This window comes from Gymnoscopelus microlampas (genome assembly GCF_963454915.1).
Source record: "Gymnoscopelus microlampas genome assembly, chromosome: 10".
Lineage (NCBI taxonomy): Eukaryota > Metazoa > Chordata > Actinopteri > Myctophiformes > Myctophidae > Gymnoscopelus > Gymnoscopelus microlampas.
The window spans coordinates 33,695,713-33,720,334 of NC_139947.1; the positions used below are offsets into that span (position 1 = coordinate 33,695,713).

The following is a 24,622-nucleotide window of genomic DNA, read 5'->3' on the forward strand; positions in this document are numbered from 1 at the left end:
AAAGGTTTTAACAATCGAACAGTGGCAAATTCTTGCAGTGTCCCTTCAGGGTTGTGACAGTGGTTGAACTTGTTTATTGATTGAAACAAGGATTAACAGATCACGCATGCCTTATTCACTGTGATATGGATCAAAAATGGTTTTGATTCTGTTTTCAAACATATCTCTGTAGTTGACATGTTGAACTGCAATGATGCATAAACCACATGCTGCTGCAAATCAGATACACAGGGCACAGGGTTCAGACATAGCAACAACTACAATAAAAATAACTACAATAAAAAGAAAAGCAAGTGACAAGATGATAAAATTACTATATTCAATTACTACCAATGGGTCTGAGCCAATAGTAGCAGCATTGGACAAGAAACAAACAGTAAAGTGGCTTCATGCCACCCAATTAGAACACCATAAACACAGTGAAAGAATAGATGCACATAATGACCAGATGTGGGCAGGTTGTTATTAATGGACCAGTTTTGAACACTATTCAGAATATTTCATTATTGCAATGATTGTTCTACCTGCCGTCCAGTTTGAGATACTGTCCTGTGGTCAGTTACAGTTTTAGTTAACCTCGTAACTTTTTGTTTAACTTTCCAATATACAGTAGGCTTGATTATTTTATTGTATTAGCATGTCAAGTAGACTTGGCCTACAACAGCTGTTAGCAGGATGATGTACTGATGATTTAAATTACTGTATTTACTATATTTTACTGACAATAGTTGCAGCCAGTGGTTTTATAGTAACAATACCACAATGTAGAAATACTTAAAATAAAAATCCTGTATTCAAGATTTTACTTGAGTCTTAGTTACTTTCCACCACTGGTTGCAGCTTCTTTATGCTTCCTTACTGATGAATGTGTCCCTGATTATCTTTGCTTTGACAGCCATTCAGTGTGACATCTGGTCTGTCATTTTTATTGAAATGGGGTGAAGGTAGGATAACAATATGGAATCACCCCCAAAAGTCCACTTTGTACAGAAACACAGATGGATGGATGTGGTCATTTACCATCGATTGAGACGTAGGCTACTGAAATCACAGTGAACATTGTGATACTAAGAATGAATGAAACCAAAGATACAAAACAAAGTGAAGACCATGGGTGGCATATAAACCTCATCAAATTTAGGCTATATCCTCTCTCTCATCGCTCACACTAGTGACTTTCACAGTCTTTTGTAAGACAGTTTCTTCAAAGATTTCCTTCCAAAGGTGAGATACCTCTATATAACTAGCAGCTACCCAGTGTTGCCCAGTTTATTGCACTGGAGAAATAGGCACAAAGTACTTGGAGCCAGGCTAGTCATGTTTTATGTCAGGAATCTCCATATTTGGGTCCAAGTCCAAGCCACCTCCTCATCAACTTCTAGTAAGAGCTTAAAAAAGTTAAATATTAAAGTATAAAACATAAATAAATAAAAAGCTGTCTATGGCCGTCCCCGAACATGCCGCTATGGAAAGTTTCAGGCCAATCTGACCTGATCTGGCATGCATAAAATACACACAGACAGACAACTTCAACTTTATTATTATTATTTATTATTACTACTAGAGATACAAACAGACAGACACAGATTTTGTGAATTAATAGATAGATTATATTATTATTATATATTATTATTATATAGATAAAGTTGAAGTTGTATGTGTCTGTCTGTCTGTCTGTCTGTCTTTTATGCATGCACACACCCCATGCCGGATTAGACTGAAACTTTACATAGATAGAGGTGTGTTATGATATGGGCAAGGTCAAGGGCAAGTTTGTGAAATGTTGAGCCATCTAGTTTGTTTGTGAGGCAACTTGGTGCCCCAAGTACACCCCCTTGGACGTACCATGTCGCTTGGACTTAACCCCAATCCAATCCTTGATGCTGAGTGTAAAGCAGGGAGCCATTGGGTAACATTAGTTATAGTCTTTGCTCTTTGGTATGACTTGGCCAGGGATTGAACCCAGAGATCCCAGTCTCAGGGTGGACACTCTACCACTGAGCTGGTTGCCTCCAAGTACCTTATAATACCTATTTTCCCCTTACAATAACCCAAACAACGCATGGTTACCCTGCTAGTACTATATACCCTATGTTTACATATCCTTCCAAAGTTCAGATGTTTAAAATAAGGAATTTATGTTTAATTAAATTAATTTTGTCATTGGTGCGTCAGCTTCACTTCTCTACCTGTACAGCTCCCATATACAGACTATCTACCTGTACAGCTCCCATATACAGACTCTCTTCTTCCTCGATGGTCTCCAGCTCATCTGTGCGGATGGCTTGTGTGATTAGATTCAACTCCTCACACATGGTCTCGTAACGGTACGCCACGCGGATGTCAGGGACATTGGTGCGCCTAATGTCGTTGCTCTCATGGCCCTCTTTGATATAGTGTGGACCAAGCCAGTAGCTCTTAAACTGATGGAGAAGAGATGAGAAATCTATATTAAATACACACACAATAGATATTTCATGTCAATTATAGCTGCAAAGTAATAGACTAGAGGAAGGCCTGGCCTGTCACAGAATGCTTTGGCTGTGATAAGGAACATGCCAGGAAAATAATTATCATCACTTAATTTCCCTGACAAAGAAATAAAATAAATCAGATCTCTAGAATGGTTGTAGAATAGTAGAATAAATGTTGGTTGAATAGTAGAGTAAAACAGTGGGAAGGGGGTTGGGGGAAAAGGGGTTGTTACTGTATGATTGGGAAAAATAATGTGACATCTGTGCTTTGTGTGCAACTCCTCCAACATGGTGGTGCATTGCTCTTAAGAAGAAAATATGCACATCACTTGACAGGTGCTGAGTTGAAGAATACCATGAATACCACTACCATGAATAATAGACAAATAAGCTCCTACACTTGTTTAGTGGACAACGTTTCATCAGGTGTTGTTTCAGCAATGCCATAATGTGCAGGTTTTACTGCATTTGTCATAACCACTAGTGACCGACCTCTAAACATTCTGTGACAAGCCGTTATTCTATTATATATGAAGTGAGGCTGAAGTTGTAATGTTGTACCCTATGAGAGAATCCGCTCATTAGCACACTGTTCCTAGCCAGCTCACACATGTCACAGGAGCTCAGCTTCCACACCTGGGCTGCAATGCTGTACTCTTCCATCAAGGGCTCCTGCAATGTAATGTTAACATCACACTCACTACTGAGTATAAATATACTGTTGGTGTGTTCATTTTATTTAGAGTAGCCAATTATTTTTACCCCTTTTTCTCCCCAATTTATTTGTCATGCCAATTAATTCCTTCCCACACATTTCTATGTTGCCACTGCTGTTGTACTCTACTGGCTCACCTGCCAGTGAGGAGCCCCCACCGCCCTATTCAACACCCCCCACTGACAGGTGTCTCCCCAACCCGTAGGAGTACGTGCAGTGACAAAGATCACCCTCCCCTGAACACGGGCCAATTATGTTCGTGTAGATACTCAGCCAAGCCGGATTCTATTCTACACAGAAATTGCTTGTTTTACAAAGTTAATCCTTATCATATCCAACTAAGAAATTATCTACATAATGATAATAATAATGATAATAATAATAGTGGGTGAAGTGGGTGCACGAGCCTTGGTGAAGTGGAACTGCAGGGGATCATCAGTCGACAGAGAGACCATGAGGCCTCTGGACAGATACTCTGGGAGCGGGTTGCGATGGTAGCTGAGGAACAGGCTGTTGTTACTGAGGGGGGACATGGCGATGCCAATCTGGGCCAGGTAGTACAGATATTGTAGTACAGGAGCCTGGAGGTAAGGAAGAAGTAACATTATCACACTCTTCATACAGTAATATGCATTATGATACCTTGGGTTTATATCCTAAAAAGCATTTGTAAGTGAGGTAGAGGATTATTTTTTGAATGAAAAGGAAAAATGAATAATTCCTTTTACCACACGTCCACACCCAAAACCTAAAATGCTGAAGTGTTCATCTCAGTTCCCTTTTCTCAGTGGTGGAAAGTAACTAAATAAATGTCAAACTCAATACTTTATCCACTTAAGCCCTATTTTGTGCTTCGGCTATACAAAAATGGCTGATCTAAAAGCTCACAACGCGTTGTGACCTTGTAGATATGCTATTTTTGAGAATGTTTGATACATTCTGAAAAACGTGCATACTTTTACTTTGTTTCATGTGAGTATATTTTGATGCCAATACCTTTGTTCTTTTACTCAAGTAAAAGTTTGAATACAGGCCTTTTACTTAGTTAAAGTAGCAATACCACTGTACAATTTATTTCTAAAGGAGAAAAAATGGCTTCTTCCACCACTGCCTTTTCTTGAGGAATGGTTACTCAAATAGTTTCTGAATAGAATCGTTCATATACTCATGTTTCGACATTCGACACAATGTCCTGGAGTAATAAGTTCTCCCTTGTGTGGGAGAGTAAAGCAGCTCTTGTGAAGGTGAGGTCATACCTTCCTGAGAAGCAGGCCGTGGGAGATGTTCTCTGATAGCATAAAACCTGACACCAGGTGATGAATTGGCCCCGCCTCCCCACAGTGTGGACGCAGCACAAGTGTGTGGAAACCCCTCTTCCTGAGATTAGGGGTAACAGAGGTAATTTAGTTAAAATACTTTCAAACATTATTTATTTTCTGGAGGACAGTTTGGTACAGTTAGTGAAACCTCCATGGCTGTCTCCCATGTGTGGAAATTCTATACAATTAAAGTGCCCCTAAGCCTAATCTGTGATGTCAAATCAGTGTAAAGTTTCATAATTTCAAAGTGTCTTTAGTTACAGACAGTATAATAGATAGTTGAAGGTACTGTAAGTGATTTTGTTAAAACAAAAATGTTTTTGTTAAAGCTCTACAGTATATTCTGATATTAATCATTGCTATAAAGCGTTTGTTCAGGGGTCTCCCCATCTCTCCAGCACTCTAATAAACAGAACATACATTTTCAGGTGGGTCACCAATTTCATCCAATCAGCAGAGAGAACCCATTTATTAGCTTCAAATTTATAGTGTTCTAATTCAAACTTTGTCTGCTCATTGTTTTTGTTTCATTACTTCCAGTTTCACGTGTTTATCCTTTATCTTGTATGAGTTCTCTCTCCTGATTGGATGAAATTTGTAACCCGACCGAAAAATGTATTTAATTTACTAAAGAGCTAGAGAGACGAGGAGAATCGTTAGCGAACAAACAATCTATGGCAATGATTACTATGGAAATATAGAGGTATTTAATACTTACTTTTAACCACAAAAATAACAATAACAACTTTTGAACAATTAGTACAGCTACAAAGGTTGAGAATAAAGTATTCCAAAGGTCATTTCTTGATTCATGCTCAATTGCGCAGTTCTAGTTATGTCTGCCCAATATGGCAATGATTTAACAGATGTGTCACTTCTCGTTAAAGAACAAGGCACAGAGGAACTGTACACAGTAAAATCCTCAGTCTTCATTTATGAATTTGTAACTCTGAGAGTGTAAACATGGAACCAAATGGACGGGTCTATTTGGTTCCATGGTTTTGGTTCCATGGTTACACTCTCGAGTTAAATTACAGATTTTACTGTATAACAAAAAGGACATTAGGAGAGCCAGTTAAAGGTGAAAATACATACCTACGCAGGTGATTCAGCACAGTCATGTTAGCATACATGTAGTAGAGGTAATAAGAGTACGGCGGGTTGTCCTCCCCTGTCCAGTTGGCTGGTAGAGGACTGTCCAGGTTGAAGATATGGTGCTCTGGTTTGGACTCATCATCCACGCTATCAAAGCCCAGTACCTGAATGGACAACAAATAATTATGCATAAAATACAGCAAATTTAGGGTACATGACTGATACAGTATTGCAAGGTAATTAGAGCAAACAGTTCCTCACATGCTGAAGGAAGAGGTGCAACTCTGGGTGGCTGCCTGGGTTGACTGTAACCTCGAACAGGGGCATGAAGATATTCTCTAACATCTCCTGGAAGTTACACAGCTGCTTTTTGGTGTGATAGACATCACTGTGAAGAGATAGGGTAATTGATGACAAAGACTTTACATTTTAATGATGTTCCTTTCACACAAGGCAAATCAAATTGATGTGTAGAACAGAGAGCAAAGGACAAATGTGCAAATAAAATCTGGCCTTGTTTCAATGGTGATTGAAATTTAGAACGAGGGGGTACTCACAAAAGTCTTGGCACTTGCACAAGCCAGCGAACGTTGTCTGAGTAGACTCGATGTTTGACAGCCCATTTGGCCAGTTTGTCCCACTCATCTCTGGAGCGTCCATAGATGGACAGCCTGAGCTCTACATTCTGGTATTTGCTCTCCTCCAGGTCAAACATAACTTCCTGAAATGCAGTCAGAAACTATGGTCAGCAGAGGGCGCAAGTACCATACAAATTAGCTAAACATCAACACTGCAAATCCAGTGTTATGGAATATTTAACTAAAATACAGAATTGGTTATGTGCATATAGTATACCCCCCAAAACGAAATAACTTGTACTAACTGACTGAAAGCTGTGACAAGGGAGTGTTTATGTTATTATTTGCATTCAGTGACCACCTTGACAATGTGACCGAAGTATTTCCCCTCGACATGGTTGTCAGTTTTGATGAAGATTTCTCTCAGTATCGACTCGCCAATGGGGTTGTATTTGGCATTGAACTTGTCAAAGCGATGAAAAGTGTTGCGGTCCTGTGAAGACAATTGGAATAGTCGCTGTGATTCACTACATTATTCTCAAATGTATTGATGCCCCAGTCACATCAAATCACTACCTGTCATTTCAGCAGGGCATTATTACTTAAAAATGGAACAGCTCCAGTAAATGGGACACATGTTTACCCATTGGCCATGGTGTTTCACTCACTGCGTGCATGTCAAGTGTGTCCACACTCAGGTCAAAGGCTGTGAGGTTCATGCTGTCGAACACCTCCATGAGTGTCTGGCCCTTGCCTCTCTCCACGTGGACAATCTCTGCAGGATACTTCTTCATGGCTCGTTTAATGAAACGCAGCAGGTGCTTCTGGTTCATGCAGGACGAGGCATGGATATGTGTGTCAACCTGGAAACCATCCAAGACCAAAATAGATCAGTGGCATCCCTATTATGGGCATGTTATGTTATTATAGACAAAAAATCTTAATATTCTTTTTCAAAAACTACAACTAGAACAATAGAATCCATACTTACAAGACATCCAAATTCCTTCTAATTAGACTCATAAATTAAAGCATAAATTACTAATGAGCTCACCTTCCGGATGTTGTAGAAGTCTCGATGTGGGACTTTCTTCTGTGCTGCCAGCTCTTTCATCTCATTCAGCAGGATGTGCATCTGGAATTTGGAGCTGAGGTACTGTAGTCGACGATAGCAGAAGGATTTCCTGTGGCAGCGGGCAACAAAAGCATGCATAGAAAACAGCATCCTTAACCTTTGATTCTTACGCAGGCCACAATGCATTGTGTAGAGGGAACTCTACACCAAACTCTGGTCTACAAAGTTTATAAGGTTTAAGAGGTTGATTAACTGTTGCTGATGTGTAATCTACATTGTGCCGCCTGTATACACGTTTCAATATCCTTTTGTTAAATACCCTCAGTTTATATTGAATCTACACTTTGCTGTAATGTTCCCAGCTGTTATCATCAGAGTGGAAACTCACACTGGTCCATTGATGATCAGGGCCATCATTACGTTCATGTCAGCGATGTATTCCTGTAGATCTGGATACGGCATGTCCAGCTCCGTGCTCCTGAAACCAACACAAAGCTTTAGCAGAAGACACCTTTTTGGTAACAAATCACGGATGAACTGAGCTCCACCACTACGCTCCTAGCATCCTTGAGGTATTAAGTACAGTACATCATGCATACCTTCATCGAATGGTATGAAATTACATCATCATTTGTTTAATTTGGTATTTGTTGCAGCACAGGTTGCATTGTGATATGGGTGTGTGATGCATGAATGTGGGCAGCAGGACAGTACAGATACAATCAATCAATCAATCAATCAACCAATCAATCAATGATAAAGTACAGTATCTCACTTATCCATTGTGCTCCTTGCAGTGTACACATGCACCACACCATTCACCATCTTGCAGCCATATCCTGTGTCAGGTGGCATGCTGGCAGGGTCTTGGTTCTCATAGGGATGCGTTGCAGAAACGGGTGGGTGCACGGTGGCATCTGAGAGAAGACAGAATGTCATGTGTGATGGCAATGAACCAGATGGGAGAGCACATTTGTAGAGTGTCATTGTCACCACAGCCTGCACATTGTGACAATCTGTTGATGGGTGTGTACCAGATACAGTATGTTGTGAAATCTATGAGTGTGGCGGCTGGCCTGATGTCTTAATATTTGGACACTGCAACCAGACCCATTATTTTAAGCTGTGGTGAAGAGTACAACACAAAGTGCCTGCCAGTGGCCATAATTTATCTGTGTGCCCTTAACCACATGAAGCTTAAAGGAGAATTTTGGACTAAAGTTTTCTTACCTTTTCTATGATGTTATGATATCTTAGGATGAATTGTACAGTAGAAAAATGTCATAACTCCGCCACAGCTTAAAACGTGCGCGGATAGGCCTTGCGTTAGATCACATATATATAGATTTTTTATTTTTTTATTTTTTTGAGATCTGACGTTCATAGTGACAGAACACTATGCAACCAAAAAAAAAAAACGAAGTCTCGCTAGACGAGATTGAAATCTCGAGATTTCAATCTCGTCTAGCGAGACTTCTGTTTTTTGTTTTGTTTTTGACCAGGGATGGAGTTATGAAAATGTTCTACTGTACCATTCATCCTAAGATATCATAACATCATAGAAAAGGTAAGAAAACCTTAGTCCAAAATTCTCCTTTAACGTCCCTATTCCGACAAGAATGTAAGATCCACAAGCTCACAACGCGAACTTGTGATGCTAATTTCAGCAAAAGGATTTGGTGTAGAGGGAAATACAAGAAGACCTAGTATAGAGGGCTGGGTAAGTATGTAGTCTAATAAAATGAACACTACACCGACTTTTTACCTTATATCCAATTATTACTTATAAAGGGTGGCATATCTATAATGTCCACAATACCTATTCATGTTCTCTGTATTGCCATAGTGCAACACATAGTGAAATGAAGCAGCCAAGCATACTACCACCACCCAGTGGTATATCATGATGTCAGGGGGTGGCAGAGGGAGGAAAGTGAAGGAGGGACAGACCGACCGACCGACCGACAGATATTGCTTCAATTTAATAAATTGACCAACAATAATGATTGCACATGCACAATAAAAAGTGACAACATTTCTCCTTCAATTTCTGTGTGTTTATGTACTAGTATGTGTGCACGACACGTGTACATGTTTATTTGTATTGTGTAATATACACATTGTGTATATTCTCGTGTGTGTGTGTGTGTGTGTGTGTGTGTGTGTGTGTGTGTGTGTGTGTGTGTGTGTGTGTGTGTGTGTGTGTGTGTGTGTGTGTGTGTGTGTGTGTGTGTGTGTGTGTGTGTGTGTGTGTGTGTGTGTGTGTGTGTGTGTGTGTGAGTGAGCATACTAGCATTCTTTGATTCTTTGAGCTCCTCATCATAGAGCCCCATGTCTGCAGGTCTCTCGCTGAGCTCCTGAAGGCAACGGGCAGTGGTCCTGCAGAAGTTCTGTAGTGACACTCCAATATATTTCTCTCTTATGAAGAGGGCCTTCACCACGCACTTGGCAGCATCCAGCAGGTCTGTGAAGGGAACCTTTGGGAGGAGAGAAAGATTGGAAAGATGACAGGGCATGTTTTAATTTTTATGTAGCCTATTGTTCTAGGAAGGACATTATTTCACATAAACAGAACTGTGATGCAATGTTTCGGTCTAGTAGACCAGTTGATGCCTGAGGAAGGTCTACTAGACCGAAACATTGCATCATAATTAAACGTAATTCTTGACCGTGCATGTGGCAGTATGTAGGCTTAATATCTTTTATTGTTGAGATTGTCTACTTATTTTATACGCACTTGCTTTTAAACGTCTTAATCTAGGTGTGCGAATGTCTGTCTACACAATATAAACAGAACTGAGAAGGGTTTTTCTTGAGAAAGGCGACAGCCAGGATGACTTACCCCACATTTTTCCTCCCCAGAGATGCTAACTCGCTGGTACTCCCCCTCTGGCTCTCTCTCCCGCAGGTCAGGGTATTGGCTCTCCTCTTTCATATATCTGATAATAGATACAGCATATAACTTAGATACATGCAAATTATTCCTTCCTAAACTGGTAGTTCTTTATATATAGAAGACATAAAAAAACTAGTGCAGTGGTTTCTACGCAAGACGAAAGGGTAGTTCTTTGCTTACTCTAGGTCTGTAGCGCTGTCGGTTTTCATGAACTCCTGTTTGGCTCGTATGAGGATATCAGGCTCAAACCTGAGGGAGGAGGGGAAGAGTTCACTTCGAGGTCACCAACATTTGTTTTAAGATCAATCCTTGAGAATGCAGAGTTCAAGCTGTGTCGCAAAAGTTTAAATGTTACGTAGCTCCTCTCATTCACTCCGTTCTCACTTACTTGATGTCCTGGCTTATCTGTCTCTCCAGACGGTGTCGTTTCTCCTCCAGCTGTTCGATGGGGCTGTCCTCTGGGAACTCATAAGGGGCAGTGCGCATCTCACTCTCGGCCAGGCTGCGTGAAAACAGCTCCTTCACACACAGACACAAATACAGCACATTCAACATGTCCGTCAATATTTACCGACTGGGTTTGACTGACAAAAAAAAAATCTTTATTCACTTGGCAGTGGAGCACAATAGACCTTATTCACAGCAGACATTTTGGTATGTCCTGAAGCCAACTGTTAACTGGAGACACCTAAATGAAACAGAGCCCCAGTCTGTTTCATTTAGGTGTCTCCAGTTAACATGCTGGCACACAAACACCTAAATGAAACAGGCCCAGAATGTTATCTTCAGCTTTATTTAACCAGCTATGACGCTGTTGGGTGGGTGATGGCTGATTTATCCTGTGTGCATAACAGGTGTATAGTCACACCTAGCTCAGAGTTTAATTAGTTTGACCAGGCCAGATGTGACTGCAGCCTCAGTCAAACTAATGGACTCTGGGCCAGGCGTGACTGCTTAAATCGGCCATCACCCACCCTTCAAACACAGTCAAAGCGTCTGCTAAGGTCTATGGTCAAGCACTCACCTCGGCAATCTCTTTGTACTTCCCGTCCATGGATGTGCGCAGGTCAATGGATTGTTTTAGGGATACTGGGATGCCAGGCAAGGATTGCTGGGAAGTGAGCAGGTGGCGGCCACCACGGAGATCAACTAAAGATTCGAAATTGGGAAAAGAAAGGATAGCAAGACAAAAGGAGAAGAGAAAAATCTGTTTTATAGGTTTTTCCACTGATGCTAGGTCTATTTGAGCTATTATGGACAATGAAGAATGGCACAGGGCCTCAGTATGCAGTTTCGCTTGTCACGTCTGACTCTCACTATATCTTAAACCAAACAGAATTGAGTAATACTTTATAGTTTGCCATTTGTATGAGATGGTGTGCAGAACTAATCAGATCAGCTCATTCTTCTTTCTGGTCAAGTGCCCCCTTGACTGTAAACAAGCTTATCAACCTCGACAAACAATATAGTGATGGGTGATTTATACTTAGTTGTGCGCCAGTGTCGTGCACTGAAAATAGCCTAATTGCTATTTTCAGTCTGGCTTGCAACCACGTATAAGTCAGGCTTCAGTCTATCAATTTACCCAAATGACAGATAGGACTGAATCACAGGAACACAAGTCTAGACAGAAATATTAATCAGCAAGTAGCTCAATCATCTATGATTTAATCACTGCATTTTTTTCTCCACGATTCCTCACACTGCCGGTACTATCCCCTTTCCAAAGCGGCCAACACAGATGCTTGTTATTCCCTCCTCAAGCCGATGGTCCAGTCTCAGCTTGTTGTTCTTCTCTCAGTCAGTAGGCTTGTACACAGTTCTGGAGGTCTGAGCTCAGCGGCAGTATGTGCCTCAAGACACAATGGACCATTCAGGTGGAGCGACCATTAGCACATACACCGGGCAATGCCCTCCATTGTTGCCAATGCAAGACTCAAGTTTACAAGATACAATCCCTGTTCTCATGCAAACGGCGGAAAAACAGAGTATGTATTTTTTTTTCTTTTTTTAGGACTCAGACTTCTGGGTTCCCTGGTAGCTCAAACAATTATCGCTGAGCCTACGCAGTTGCAATATCCTAGGCTGGGCTCCACATTTGGACCTGTGTGCAGTAGCTCAACCTGTTAGTGAGAAAAAGTGCCCAGTCCTGACATCTTACGTTACAATTCAGTTCAGGAGCTATGCGGCGTGTTATGCTCTCTTTCCTGTTCTCTATACTATGATGAAGCAGAAATATCTTCAAAACCATCCTAAGAAGGCTCTATCCAAGGGCAGCTGTGAGTGGATGCAAGGGGAAAGGAAAAAGGTTGTTAAAAGTTATACGAACACAGGGAGGTCAGTCGCTGCTCAGCCAACTACAACAGAGACAGAGACAGAATGTCTTCGCCCCTCTGTTCCACCCGGGAGTATATTTAGCTGTCCATGTGCAGCGATATTAATCTTTGCCTTGAAACTACGCAACTGCCTCTGAAATATTCATTCTCCTGCTGAATATTTAATCTCCTTTTGTGCTAGAATGTCTGAGGGCCTGCTGCCCACCAGTGTTCATCTATCATACACACATGCTCACACACCTGCACGCACACACATGCACACAAAGAGAGAGACAGCATGTGGTACCTGTGAAATGAAAACAAAACAGTTTGTTGTGTAACTGCTCTAATGTGCCTGATCCAAATTATGTTTTGCTTAATTAAGAGCTTGATGTAACAGAGGGCTTCTGCATCTCCTCTGTGGCGAGAGCAAAGGTGAGCGGGGAGGACTAATTAGTGTTTTGGATGGGGCCAATTAGGACTAGATAGCAAACCTGATTAGGACAACACTAACGAGACACCTCAGATAGTTGCTGTACAATGTAGGGGAGAGGTGATGGTGTAATCAGTGGTTAGACCCTAACACACAGTTTCCCAAACAATGGGTTGGGGTCCATTTATGGGTCCTGGACCCATTTTTATCGGACGCAAATAAACATTTTCACTAGTTTGGGTCCCGGGATTCATCAAATTTCTCTTTTGGGTATTAAGCTAAAAGGTTTGGGAACCACTGCCTTAATTCACACCCTATCATCACCTCCTACTGAATGAGCTTCACTCTACAGCAAGGGAGCAGTTTAAAAATATACCATGGCAGCAGATAACAAACATTTTAGCATTTCAGAAAAAGGAGGGGAAATGTGCATAGATTCTAGTAGCCTATCAGGTAAATCTCAATCTTTGTTTGACCTTTCATGTTCAGCGTAGCTACTAGAGATTCTGCAATGTTATTACATGCCCTGAAGCCAAACCAAAGTGGATAATGCAATGAAATGAAGAAAGATGAGCCTGTTCCGATCCAAGAGTTTGATTTGCACTGTGATGAAATAGAAATCATCAACAAATAGAAAGTGAATCTGCACACTGCTAAAGAAAAGGGCTAGGACAAAGCTCCAGTAAAACACAAAAAAAAAACTAATTCATATGGCACCCACTAAAACGTGCAAGCAAAACAAAATACATCAAAACACGTTATGCTTTCCCTTACTTCTCTGTAATCTAGTAAAACACAAATGCCTCATTCATAAACAAAGAAGAGATTTGCCATGATACAGTGTTCATTTAACTCAACACTCCAGATTTGTACTGCATAGGAGCAGTACCAATAGGTCTATTGGTACTGTGACCTATTGGTAAGATATGACTGTCCAGGTCCAATAATATCGATGTGACTCCATAGTAGCGGACAGTGGTGTGGAGGGCAGGAAGCAACCAGCTGCAAAGACATCCAAGCTGGGCCAAGACGTGCCAAGCCAAGCAAAGCAAAGCCCACTGGGCCTGAAGCTAATCCCCTAATGGCTGCTATATTTGGATCAGCTGCATCTACAGTTATATAATCACTCCTCCCCGTGGACTGCAAACACGGCACTCACAAAATTAATTCAGGCATTCAATTCATTCATACATGTATATATGTAAGACATTTGACTTAAGTTATTACTGATCTGATGATGGTGGTATAATGCTATAATTCACCACAAGAACAATAAGCTATGGCGGCTAGACTGAGTCGGTCGACTGTAACATTGTACCGGTACCGTGCAAGCTCACAACGTATTGCATCGCTTTGTGAGCTTGTAGATCAGCAATTTCTGTTGCTCAATTCCATCGTCCAAGAATACATTAAGCATAACTTCCTCTGGAGATTTCAAATCTCTATCTCTTATCAGGCGAAACCGAAACCTGATGCACAATGTGCCAATTTCACAATGACATCAAACAAACAGCATTCCATCCATAGTTTTGCTGCTCAACACTGTCACTGGGTGTCAAAAGGAGGTCAGATGGTATCATCTTGCCAAGTGACCTCCAATCCATGCATATTTCAGCAGCAACACAGAGTAGCGAGTTCTCCCTCCGGTCCTTCTCGGTGGAGGAGCGGATAGTGTGGTGTCTGTGATCACCAGAGGGATATTAAAACAAGTGGAAAAATAATCTGAAACCTGCTAGGAAAGGGTTGCAAGAGGTCAAAGGCCAAGAGGCTTCCTGTGGAATCATATTCATCCACTGTGCTCCTTTTCGCTTTTGATCCTATATCAATAATGGCTTTTAATGGCTGCATGGATAAATATCAGAGCTTCCGCACTGCAGGAGATTATTCTATACTGCAATGTAATTTACTTTAATTTACTGTTATGCACACTTTAAGGCAGTGTATGCGATATTTGTTTGTTAAATACTCTATATTCATCTCATAACTGGGAGTCTCCCTGTCAGCTCTTAAGACAACAGGCTGTCCCAATGTGCAAGCTGTGGTGAGACTGAGGGTGCGTTCGGAAATACAGCACTGAGCGCACTGGCCAATACAAACTAATATGCGAGTGCAATTTCCGAACGCACCCTGACACTCACTCTACAAATTGGAGATTTTTCTTGCTTTATGCACACATCTTTCAATGCCATCACACAGTGAGTCATTCTGTCTTAGTTGCCACCTTGCACCCACCTGTTTCAGGTTGACCAATTTACCAATTTGATCCAATCAGGATACAGATCAAACAAGTGAAATTGGAAATGATGAAACCAACACTATAATTAAATATTGAAGCTGATAAATGATCTTTGTCGGGTTCTCTCAGTCTAATCAAATTTTGCAGCTACAGTAATCTCAGAAACAGCCAGAATCTTTAGAAGAAAGGGAGAGATAGAAATATAGTATTGCAGTCAGATTACAAGATTGGTGTATCGTGTATGGAAGCATAATAACATTGTAAACTTACCTCATTGACACAAGAGTCCCTGCTTAAAGGTACGGCAACAGATAAGGGACAACCATATATTTATACGATGTTTCAGCTTAAGAAAATGTTTAAAAGAGGGACATTTATGAATTATGAATAGGATAGTTAATTTATTTTTGTTTGGTTTTCTTCCTTTGTTCTCAAATTGTTGAATCATGGTGATGTACTGGTTGGTAGCCATTTGACAGAGCATCTATTATTTGATGACTTTTAATTGTAGATAGGGGCAGGTATTAAGATTTATCTTCTTCCTGTTCCCTTTCATTTGGGGAATATGTAAAAAGAAAAAAAGGGAAAAAAGTTAATGAATGTAATCATGTAAAACCATAAATTAAATAAATAAAGATGAAATTAAATGAATATATACTAGTCCATCTAGACAGCTATATCAGTTGCTTTCTGAAAATAATTATATGGAAATTATGTAAAATGAGAAAAGTGATCTATAACAGCTGAGAAAGCAGCTTGAATATATAAATATGTATAACATATTTATTGTTTATGAGAATGCCAGAATACAACATAGATGTATAACATAGTATTTTGTATTATCTGTTGCCCTGTCTTTAAGATTTCTTTCTCTTTTGTTCCTGCCTCTCTGTCTCAATCTCTCTTATTCTGCATTTCTATTTCTGTCATAAGGCATGCCATGCTTGCAGTGTACCCGTTTCTACCACGTATGTAAACATTAGCGCTAACGCTTCTAAGACTAACATTTACAGGGGAGATTTATCCACATCACAGAGGGAGGACTGGGGAATGGAAAATATGAACAATCACCACATACTCTTGTGAAAACCATTTCACTACCAAGTGGGTACATTGCCAGAGAAACAAAGCTTGTCTGTCCTTGGACAGAACACCTGGACAGGCTCCCACAACAATTACCAGAAACAGAATTGTTTTTATTGCCAGGCATGTTTGCACATAGAAGGATACACAGAAGTAACTGTATACTGTTAAATATTACTCAAAATATAAAGATAAGCAAAAATAGATACATTAGGAACTATGTACAATGTGCAATATACAATGTACACAATAGACTGTAGAAGCTGGTATAACAGTGCAGGTAGATACATAAATACATATTCGTTATTGCATGTTGAAAGTGTACACAGAGGGGAATAGTATACTGCCCTTTAGCATCAAACAAACTACTGACACTGATCTAATTGTCCGGATGTTTACATTCCATCTTTCATGAGACAGAGTTCATGACATACAGTAGAGTAGTAGTACACCACAGTAAAATCTCACTTCCATGACATAGTGGCTGCTGACTATGATGTCAGAAGACAAACACATGTGGGACTGTTGGAGAAAATATACAAACACACACACACACAGAGTACTGCATGCAGAACGCAGCCTCATCTCAACCCCACTGCCACTGCCAAGAGATGCTTACACCTCTGGCATCCCACATGGGCTCTGCATCAAACAGCTGACATCACAGCAGACACAGTGTACGGTATACAAGCAAAGGCACCAGAGTGCTCTTTAGTCACCGGCCTATAGGGTGCCACATGCACGTCTACAAACTAAAGACGGATTCCTGCAAAATGTCCTTCCTGTGTTCCCTTTATTCCCTCCTTGTGTTCTCATGTTGTGCATGAAGAATGGGAAACAGACAGCAATCATTAAAACAATCCCTGTCCTTCTGCCTCTGGATATTACTCCCTCTCAGATTCCACAAATACTGATGCTGCATGCAATACATGATTCAGCGATCTGCACTCCAACTCTGTGCACAGTTGCACCTTGATCACCCATCCCAGACTGAGGAGAAAGCTAGTTTGTGGGGACAGTGTCAATCCACACTCATTTCTCATCCCCACAACAAACACAGCACTGCCCCTTGGACATCTGCACAAAGCAGTGAAAGCCCAGGGACAAAGAGGGAGAGGGAGAGAGGGGGGTTAAAGGGAAGGCGACATGGGGGGAGGTGAAGTATTATTTTGTTTTGTTTTTCCAATGGGATGTGGGTAGTGGAGCATGCATACCTCTCTCCTCACAGCCTTCCTTCCCCTGCAGCTAGAGGGGCTGGAAGAGAGGGGCTGGAAGAGAGAGTGCCTGTCCAGAGAGATGGAACATGGCAAACAGCAAAACTGCCCAGGATGGCGTCTGCTCTCCTTTCCAGATGGGATAACATGATGGTGGGAGGGAGAGAAAGAAGGGGAAGAGTGGAGAGAGAGCGAGGAAAACAAGGGAAGGAGAGAAACACCACATAACAACACTCAAGTCAAATGACAACATAGACAAAGTGCGCACACACAAGCAAATGCACACATGCACACACTCTGCAGGTCCACTGTGCCCTTAAGCTGTTTCTGTCATACATACACAGTGATGGTCCAGTAGATCCATGCATTCAACCTCACATCTCAGTGAATAACAATCCCTCCCACCCCACCAAACTCTGTGTGACTGCCTCCTGGTTCAGGCCAGCTGTCGCTGCTCTGGCTGGGCTGCACTCTGCAGCGGCTGATCCTCCTCATTTAAATGACTCTGACATCTATCTGGAATGTACCACAAGGGGCAGAGGAGTGGGGGTGGGGGCCATGTCACTTGCAGTGGTGGATCTTCCGCAAGCCTACTTAAAACTTTATCATAGGACAGTGGCGCTTACCGCAAAGGATTGATTTCCAAGTGAAAAAAGCAACGTTTGAGCAATATTTTCACGCTATAAATTAGCATATAGATTAGCGTCCGTTTTTTTCATGACCCCCCTCTCCTCTGTTTCTCAGCTCCTTCCCATGTTTTGCTAAAGGGAGCATGTGGATGAGGTTTGTTCATCTGTGTGTGCCTGTGCATGTTTTCTCCTGCTGGGAGGTCTGAGGGAGATGATTGTCCACTCTGAGACCTCCCCTGCCATCAACTCTCACATGAATGAAATTAAATGGTCAGCATGTTGTCCCTGTTATTGGTGCAACAATCTCAGCTGGAATATGCTTTCCCATGCTGTGAAGACACTAGTCTTTCTGTGTATGCATAATGAAAAAAATGAACAATGGTTATTTTGGCCTCAACATTGTTTTTGATGCAATGCATCCTCATTTTGCCATCACATGCACTCATATATATTTGAGCAATTGTAGATTCTATTTGCTGCAAGCGCAATTGTAAAAGTTCCCGGGTTGAATGTCTACGTAATAATAATAATTTGATTTGTTGGAGTCCAACACATTTCCGCATGTTTAATGATCACATGTTCAGATGACTGCTGCCAGTTCACTAATGACAGGCCAGAGAGCTTGTCCTGGACATTGCTTGTGATTTGGATCAGAATGCTCTAGTGATTTAATTGAGACCCAGGGAGAATCTTCAACACATTGCCTGGTCAAGAGGATGAGAGAGGACTAAATCAGACTTGTCTACCTAGATTCTTGTCATTACAGAATGTTGAATAAGCTGATGCCTGAATTTCCATGATTGTTATAATAATTCAATGACAATTTTATAACACATTTTAAAGCCTTGTCATACAATGTTATTTCCCTTGACATCTACAAACATATGTATATTGCATATGTATAAAACAAATGGAGTCATAGATTATTTCTGTGGAACAGGAGCAATCCAGTTTCAACAGCACAGCATTTCAAGAAAACCCTGGAGCACTAGAGGTAAACAAATTTAAACCAAGCAACCCAATTCAAAAGCAAATTAAAACTCATTGGGACTAATACAATTGTAATGACCCAGGAAATGGTACACCAAACAATGTTTCTGTTACAGTATGTGGTTGTCAGTCCAATCTAGTTGAATTTACTTATAAGAGGCTCCCTCTCATGGTCAAAAGACTGTATCACATACAGACTCTCATCAAATCATCAACCAAACTACAGCATGGTACTGTATAAGTAATAACAAACTCATGTCATGCCATAACCAAAGGCCCAATGGCAGTAATTAAAAAGGACAAGGACAATTAAAAAGAACAAAGCAATACTCTATCCCAACAAAATGCAGCAACTTCAACCACAAGTCACATGATTGAATTTATGGACAGGTAGAAAAGCGGTCTTTAAAACAATGTGCATCGTACCTCTGTGCCTTTTCTTTGTGTGGGGCAAACCTTGACTAGAGAACCAGGCTTCATCTGTCCTCTGGTAGCTGTGGTGTGAGTTTAATGTGCAGTAGGCTGCAGCAGCGTGGGAGACACAACAGCGTACTAAAGACACAGGGTGGGTCTCTATATGTACTGTATATCCCACCTCACCTCTCCAATTAAAATATGAGTTGCAGCAGGGCAATATGTGGTCCCACCCATGGGGGCAGAAGTCCACATTAGCAAGCATTCAGCCCCACATGAGTAATGGAGGGTGAGACTGTAAAAAAGACTATAGATAGATACAGGTGGGAGTATTGACTAGGGGTTATCAGCAATTTAGGCACGTCTGTTTGCAAATAGCTGGGTGGGAATCCTGATGCTCTGTCAATCATTCATTACAAATTAATGATTGACACACTCATTCCTAAAAAAAGACAACCACCTACTGTCACAAAACAATTCCATAACATGATTCAATCAAAGCACAAAACAAAATCAAAGTCTGGTACTTAGAAGGTTTTGTAAGGTTTATAGACTGGATCCTTTTAAATGGGAACTTTGGGTAGTGATTTTTTTAATGGATACCTGTATATCTTTTTGGAATATAGTAGAAATTACAGTAGAAAGTAGAAATTACGCTGCTACAGTACTTGTATTGGACAGAAAGGGCTGAAAAGATAATGGAACCATTACAATGGGGTCATATCAAACGTATGCATGTCATGATGATAAGGAAGATAATAAGATATGACCAATCAAGGTGTAAAATGTTTATGGCCAAAGTACAAAGGGTCTTTTGAAACAGCCAATCGGCAGACCATTATAAATGGCTATCATCAATACCTTGTTCTGGTATTACCTTACTGGAAATGGGATCACACACTTTACAAGGCCCATATTTTATTTATAAAAAGCCCTCAGGATCTAAACACAGAACACATGGATTTCCAAAGAGTCACATTTGGCATCATTACAATGCATTATAATTGTTGATTTTGTGTCACCTACAAAATTGTACTAGAATCTTTATGCATATAAAGCCATCATAAACAGAGAGCTTGGCATTTATTGTGGATCTACGGGTGTTCAAACACGTGAACAGAAACACCATGAGCCACACTCTCGGTTAAGTGGTGAGTGGGTGTTGTGTTAATGGCAGAACTGCAATTTTCACAACAAGAAGCAGTGAGTCACCCTTAAAGCCAATCCCACCTGTCTAGTTCAATCTATGCACCCTGCAGTGACCTGCTACACAAGACATATCCTGGGGCTCGGTTCTGCACATAATAATGGTACATGGACACAAAGGGCTGTCTGATGGAGAGAGAGGAGCTGTGTCCTCATTCTCTCCAAACTCTGGTGGATCTTGACAACCTGATGTCAAGAAGAAAGTTGTGAAGGAGTCAAGCCAGTTCTGATGAGGCAATGTTGAAAGCTACAGTACTGCCACTCCCCTTTGTACTATTATCACACAGATGCTGCACGAGTGCTGATACTGTATACTGTAACAGTGCAGCCTTGAGTAAGATATTTATTTGTATTTATTAATATAGACTGAAAGAACGGTTGAAAGGAACAGAGCACGGTAGGCACAGCAGCAAGCGAAAGTCATAACAGGCTTTAGTCTCACCCACTCTAATCAACTGACTGACAGAGTGCAGACAGATCATTACAGTGTGAAACGGAGGAATGGAGGCATTGGGTTCTTATTTAAAACAATCTAATGGACCCTAGCAGTTCCAAGCTACTAACCAATTTGGACATTAATTAAATGGACTAATGAAATGGAAGTGTGAGAGGATCAGTAATTCATAAGCATAATAATGAATGTCTCCAACAGTAACAAGGGCAGTCACACATATATCAAAGTTTCATTGAGGGTTTCAAGACATGACACTGGTAATTAGGCTACACTAATGGTCCATCTACCACAATATACATATTTAGCCTACATTTACTTTTGCTAGAAAGTAATGAGTTCATATGCACATATTGTACATTATGTATCTTAGTACTTTAGTGATCTTATGATAAAAACAACAAATTACCGGTAGTCAAAACATGTCATGTGTCTCTGTCTCTGCTTTCTCGAGATGGATTACTGACTTGCTTTAACAAACTAAATATGACCTGAGTCTTATCTTTTGTGGTGCTTGTGCAGAGCTAGCTTTAAACCAGGCCCTGGATAATTGTGTGTGGGGGTTGGGGCAACAGGGGGGTGGGGGGGGGGGGGGGGGCACACACACAAATCTGTCAAAGATGATAGCTAAGATTAGCTGGCACCATCCCACTCAGCCACCCTCCAAATCGGTCTCTGTGGAGCATATCCCTTAGAATCTCTGTAATAGTTACTGTCGGCTGTGAGCAGTGACAGCAGTGTAATCACAGAAAGGCAGAACATTTCCACCATGACTTAAAGAGAAAAGAATTTCGCATCACTCCAAACCAAACAGGTCTCTCTCTTTTGGCAGTACTACTACTGTACAATATGTATAGTTTCATGTCATAGCACCGTAGATACATCATTATATTTCTTATAGTATTACCTGCTAAAAAAGCAATGGGGTAGTGCTTTTTTAATTCAGCCCTCACCATGAGCACAAAGCACTCTATGAGCAAGTCAAATAAATAAATACTATTTTCTTAAAGTCTCTGTCTAAGGAGTTTTCCTTAATATTCATGCAGCGAGCGAGACTTATTGTTTTTGAGACCACCACACCTGCAGTCAACCGTGAACAAAGGACAAATAAGGGCGCAACAGTTTCCCCTGTTTTTTTTGTTTAAGTGATTGCTAATGATAACTATGTTTTATTTAGTGTAAGGTTGTGTAAGGTTTACATCATTCTAATATGACAAGCACATTTTAAAGATGTGAAAGATATGTCAGACTACCACTGTTTATACAGTAGTGTGAACTTTTCCTCATTTACACATCGAGGAGTGGGTTGGGACTGCAGGGCTGCAGCCTCAGCAACTTCCCTCGTTTCATAAGACAAAAACGATTCATGTCACCTGACCTGAATATGAATAGCATTTACAGAGGATTGATGGGCCTATTTTCTCTGAGCGATGTGTTCCGAATGAGATGAGAGAGCAACGCCTCATGAATTGTAGCAGAGAGTAGCGTTTAATTGTGTTTCACCATAGTGACATTCTACCTTCAAAAGGACCCTACTCTTTGTAGTAGTGATGAAAGGGCATTTGGTGTGCATGCTGTACATCAGGGTCTACACACTGAGGCTAATCCTCTCATTCAGGAAAGAAATAAAGGCTCGGTCAATCACTCACGTAGTCATAAGGTACTGACATATTTCTCTCTGGAGACAGATCAACATGCTGGATCTCAGCAAAATACAAGTCTTTGTATCTTTGCCGCGATAAATGACAGTGTAAATTCATTAGAACCACATTAACCCTGAGGTCCACATTTTGGGCATGCGATTAAAAAAATAAATGACCTTTTCTTAAATAACAGATTTACAAGCTTGCGATGTGGCACATTGTGAGTTTGTAGCTGTTTTCGATATATTTTTGAAAATGTCTGAAAATAGTGGTAAAGCACTAGACTGATGGCCTGGGCTGCAGCGTGGCGGTCCAGGCACCCTAGGCTGCAATGCCAGCCTGACAGCGTGTTGCGGGTTCGACTCCCGATTCCGACGACCTTTGCTGCGTGTCACCCCCCCATCTCTCTCCCCATTTCCTGTCAGCCTACTGTGATCTATCAATAAAAGGCAAAAAGCCAAAAAAATATATTAAAAAAAAAAAAAAAAAAGCACTAGACTGATAACATAATTTTATGCATAAAGTGCAAGTAATCTTTAAAATAAGTGAAGAGGGATGAAGTGGAATACCAAAAACCAGGGCATTTGACAGGAAGCTGCAGGGAACACACACAAGGTACAGTGCAAATGCTGCAATCCTTACGCAGAGAATGCCACACCTCCCCGAATCAACAGGTTAGGATTTCCCCAAAACTATTCAGAGGCAAAAGTATATTCACACTCGGGTCCACGATTCTTTTCCAACTGTTTCTACCACATTTCTTATAGCAATTGCTGAATATGCATGAATAACACTATATCATTACAATCATTTAGTGATGCGCATGCTATGGCATGGTAGTCATCATTTTGGTTATTGTAGTACATTGTTTTGAACATTCACTTTCACATGTAGCACCAGTATGGGTGATACACATTCTTGCATTAACAAGCGCTATTTTCATGTTTAGTTTAAAAACAGCTTGTAGATCTGCTATTTTAGGACAAAAACAACGTGACACACAATTGTCAGTCTCTGGCCACACTTACCTGGGCTGGCCGTGTACTGCAGGCTGCCCCTCTTCCTGAAGGGTGACTGGACCTTGGGTTTGGCCCCGGCCCCGGCCCCAGCTGCCGTCCCGGGGGTCAGGTTGGAGGACATGATCCCCGTCTGTGGCTCAGCAGTGCACGGACAGGAAAGGAAAGCTATGATATAAGTGAGAGCTGCAGGAGATGGAGAGTGTTATAGGGACAGGAGGAGAGGGAGAGAGGAGGGGCAGTTGGAGGAAAGGACAGAGTGAAATGAGGAGTAGTGAGAGAAAGAGATGAGAGATGTAGAGAGACAGAGGAAGGAGGGCAGGGAGCGAGGAAGAGACAGGAGCAGAGATGCAGCACAGATGCTGGGTAGCTAGAGGGGGTTTAACTGCAGTGAGGGATGCATGTGTGAGTGTTTGTATGCATGCGTGTGTGTGGAGGGATTTCCACAGCGGTTGGTCCAGCGTGGGTCTACCCTGCAGAGCATCGCTGTGCTTTCACGCTGCAGTGTTAGGAGGCTCCGCCCCCCTATAGGCATCCATGCCTGAGCTGATGCAGTGCCGACAGAGACCAGGAGGGGCAGAACAGAGGTGCTGAGCCCCCCCCACCCTATCATTACATGCACGCTTGTATCAGACTCATGCATGCACGCACTCACGGACAGCACAGCATCACAACGCCCACTGGTTCTCAAGGTCAGGTCCGGGGACCACCAGCACCAGGGGGTCCAAAAGGACCCTTACGGGTCTGTAACTCTGAGATTGTACAAATGGATCTGTGGACACTTACTGGTCCATTTGGGTCCATTTGTACACTCTCAGAGTTAAATTAAAACTGTTAATT

General features: G+C 41.4%; 1 protein-coding gene across 1 annotated transcript; it reads right to left on the bottom strand.

Annotated features, from left to right (window-relative positions):
* Positions 1–1,540: 1,540 nt before the first annotated feature.
* Positions 1,541–23,925, bottom strand: ampd2b (adenosine monophosphate deaminase 2b). Its single transcript, XM_084068413.1, has 18 exons — positions 23,795–23,925; positions 11,177–11,301; positions 10,541–10,671; positions 10,333–10,401; positions 10,099–10,195; positions 9,547–9,733; positions 8,032–8,173; positions 7,645–7,734; positions 7,236–7,365; positions 6,850–7,044; positions 6,543–6,674; positions 6,161–6,324; positions 5,865–5,991; positions 5,604–5,767; positions 4,446–4,566; positions 3,597–3,770; positions 3,036–3,146; positions 1,541–2,423 (listed from the first exon to the last, which is right to left on the bottom strand). Exons 1-18 carry the CDS (start codon positions 23,904–23,906, stop codon positions 2,178–2,180), a joined length of 2,517 nt encoding a protein of 838 aa, XP_083924539.1. The 5' UTR covers positions 23,907–23,925; the 3' UTR covers positions 1,541–2,177.
* Positions 23,926–24,622: the final 697 nt, after the last annotated feature.